The 3,963-nt window shown below is 35.6% G+C and overlaps 1 protein-coding gene across 1 annotated transcript; it reads left to right on the plus strand.

Annotated features, from left to right (window-relative positions):
• The first annotated feature begins 844 nt into the window (after positions 1-844).
• LOC116101089 (olfactory receptor 5B3-like) lies at positions 845-1,777 on the plus strand. The gene has a single exon (XM_031384775.1). It carries the CDS (start codon positions 848-850, stop codon positions 1,775-1,777), a length of 930 nt encoding a protein of 309 aa, XP_031240635.1. The 5' UTR covers positions 845-847.
• Positions 1,778-3,963: the final 2,186 nt, after the last annotated feature.

Consider the following 3,963-nt stretch of genomic DNA (forward strand, 5'->3'; position numbering starts at 1 on the left):
GAGAAAGAGTGAGAAAACCCAGACTTTTTTTTTAATAACACATGCTAAAATTTTGGCATGTAACAAAATATAGATAAAGAAAAGAGGAAAATATGCTTAATGCCAAGCCACAAAACCAAGTTCAGGCATCACTACAATTCTTGGCTTTATGCTCCAGAAAAAAAATACCATCCCAAGAACACATACTGAGAAATAAAAAGAGAACTGTATACTCAAATAGTGCTGAGTTTTTACCAGATTGGACATGTACTTTTATCTTAAGCTATTTTCAATTAAATTACAAATCAGTTTGGACTCTAAGACTTGGGAATCAGTATGTGGTACATATTGTCATGTGTCCAAGGCAAACTGTGACATTTTATACTTGAGTAATATGAATAAATGATTCAAATTTGTACTTCATAATTTATATGAAACTAACAATCACCAAATTCTAATATGATTGAGAGAATACTTAGAATGGGCATGCAAAATTGCTGTCTAGAAAAGTCTTTGGAAAGTAACAACAGAGAATGTGAGCTTTTACTGAGCTCAGAAGTGAATTGAGAAATGATCTACACATAATTTTATCAAATTGTTAAATAATCTCAGTACTATATGTAGAGTATAAATGCTAAAATCCTCTATAAATAATCTTTAAATTCTAACACATGTAACCCTCCGTAAAATTACTACATAAAATTTGATTTGGGGAAAGAACTGTTATAGACAATTACAAAGTATAGACTTTTACTCAACCAAGTCATATGTCCACACTTATGCTTTTCTAATTTGATTCAACTTCTTTATCATCATGTTTCCCTTTTCCAATGTCTATGAACAATCTGATGATTTAAAGTTGACACTGATGGAGAACAGTACAGAAGTGACACACTTTCTCCTGCTGGGACTCACCAATGACCCAGGACTGCAGCTTCCCCTCTTCATGACGTTTCTCCTCATCTACACCATCACCCTGGTGGGAAATCTGGGGATGATCCTACTGATTGTCCTGGACTCTCGTCTCCACACTCCTATGTACTTTTTTCTAGGTAATCTGTCCTTGGTTGATTTTTGTTACTCCTCAGCTGTCACACCTACCGTCATGACTGGGCTACTGATAGGTAACAAGATCATTTCCTATAATGACTGTGCTGCTCAGATGTTCTTTTTTGCTGGCTTTGCTACTGTAGAAAATTATCTGCTGGCCTCAATGGCCTATGATCGCTATGCAGCAGTGTGCAAGCCACTACATTATTCCTCTACAATGACTGCTAGTGTATATATAAGTCTTTCTATAGTTTCCTATGCTTGCGGTTTTCTGAATGCCTCCATTCATATTGGGGACACTTTCAGTCTTTCCTTCTGTAGGTCTAATGTGGTCCACCACTTTTTCTGTGATGTTCCAGCAGTCATGGTTCTTTCTTGTTCTGATAGACATATTAGTGAACTGGTTCTTGTTTATGTAGTGAGCTTCAATATCTTTGTTGCTCTCTCAGTTATTTGGATATCCTACATATTCATTTTTATCACAATCTTTAAAATGAAATCAAGTGCTGGATATCGAAAGGCTGTATCTACTTGTGCCTCACACTTCACTGCAGTGTCCATTTTCTATGGGACAATCATATTCATGTATTTGCAGCCCAGTTCCAGTCATTCCATGGACACAGACAAAATTGCTTCTGTGTTCTACACCATGGTCATCCCTATGCTGAACCCTCTGGTCTATGGCCTGAGGAACAAGGAAGTTAAGAGTGCATTCACAAAAACTTTTCGAGGGCAAAATAGTCTATAGTGTTTTGCTTTTAATGTTGTAGAAAAAATAATTTTAATTTTTCATGCACATGCAATTAAATTACAGAATGGATTCTCATATTTCTGTAAGTTTACTAAATAGAAAAAAATACTGTATTAGGATCATAGCTCTGAGATTTGTTTGTTAGGTTTTCTGAACAACACTCTTGTGAATAATATGTATGTATTTTTTAGTGAATCATTTATTAAATTTCATCTTACTATCAGTAAAATTTATAAAAGTTTTTTCAAAATTGAACATAATCATATATCTATGTATTTGATGTTCTTTGACACCAAAGAGCCTTTATGAATACTTTACTGACACTTTCTTACAATTTTTATTTGTTTAATTTCATTTTTATTACTGCATTGATTGTTCAGTGATAAATGGTAGAGCATAGTTTTTCTAATACAGAACAGGATGTTTAGTGAGTCACATATTACCTTTATAATAAAACATTCTAGCACAGCTCATTAAAAAATGATGGGATTTTATATTTTTGGAGGGGTGATTATATCACTGATTCAATCTGCCTTTTATTCATTGAAACCAGGCAATTTTAAATATATTCTTACTCTGTAGACAAACTGTATTTACTAAAAAGTAAATTAGAAGGATATTATCTCAACTGGAGTTGCTAAGCTCCACACTGGGATTTATATGATGGCTTTTTGTGGTTAAAAATCTTGAATATAATCTTATTATTGTTTGAGAGAAAAACAACAGGTCAAGCAAGTTGTAAATCTTGACAACTGCCTAGTAGATTGTAAAGAAGACAAGCAAAAACAGAAATCCAGGCTGTTTGCAACGGTGAAGCAGAAATGGAGGTGTGAATCTTCAGAGAACCCCTACTTTATCAGATATTTCATACTTAGCATTCATGGACTTGAGCCTGTTTCACCAGGCCTACATCACATACAGATTGTTAGAAACACAAAGATCTTATTATTACAAGAAATATGCTTCCAAGAGTGAGTGCTTGTTAATGAGATTAGGAAAGAGCCCATTAAGTGTTAGGCCATTGTAGCCTCTGACCTTTTTCATAAATCATTTTTCTAATACCCTCCTCTCCAAGCTTGTTTATGGAAGGTTTTTCTCATGCATTCTCTGCCAGTTAGAAGAAGCCTGGATGTGGAACAATTTCAAGTTTTACTCTATGACCTGACCTGAACATGCTCTATATGATGTAGGAAGTCTAGGTGGCCAAGGGCTTCCTGTTTTTCCTTGTCAACTGAATTATAACCCATGTTAGTCTTTATGTTTGGGCCTGAAGTCCCCATTTTCCTGTTTTATCAGGCTGGTAGCTTGGGCTTAGGACATGCACATTACATTGTAACAGATTATGAAGCTGGATAACCTGAGTCTAGCCCCTTTACAGCTGTCTAGGGTACAGATTGTCAGGGAAAATCTGTGGAAGGTAAGTTGGTGGAGCAGTCGGCAGTTGATTAGAATTCTGCTGGAATAGATAAACTAAGGACAGAAGTTAAAGTTAAGAAGGTTATAGAAAAAAATTTTTTTGACTTTGGCGTACATCTGACACTTTATGGTCATGGTTCTTGTAGCTGGGTAAGGGGTATCCCAAGATCCAGGAAGGTGGGAGAATACCAGGGACAAGGTGAGTGATCCCACCCTCAGCAGTAAACAGGTAAAGAAATTTAGTATGTTCATTGACCAGAGTACACATGTACAGTCCATTTGACCTGTGAGAGTTGGATTTAAGCACTTCTTGCCATCAGCAATAGTGTCCAGTGCCACAGACCACCCCAGTCGGTTATGGGGGTCCTGGGAATGAGGGTCCTCAAAGCTAGGTGGGTAAAGATCCAGAAGTGACAAACAGAAACAAACACAGAGGCAGTTTGAATCTGAGTGTATTTTGTAGCTCTCAAAAAGGGGATTTTATACATTAAAAACCAAACATTTCATCTCTTCGAAACTGTATCCAGTGAAACAATCACAGATATCAACAAAAATTATTTGGCACAGTAAAACACAAAAATATCTCTTAGAAAATGTATCCAATGAAACAATCACAAACAGACCAGGTAACATCATTATTTGGTCAGTGCTCTTAAACACTGAGCTAACTCTCCAGCCCAATATGGTCAATTATTATTTAACATCTAATGCCTGATTTTTTATTAGTCTTCAGCATATAAATTTATACTATTTTAATTTTTTCTAAT

This window comes from Mastomys coucha, unplaced genomic scaffold (assembly GCF_008632895.1).
Source record: "Mastomys coucha isolate ucsf_1 unplaced genomic scaffold, UCSF_Mcou_1 pScaffold21, whole genome shotgun sequence".
NCBI classification, from domain to species: Eukaryota; Metazoa; Chordata; class Mammalia; order Rodentia; family Muridae; genus Mastomys; species Mastomys coucha.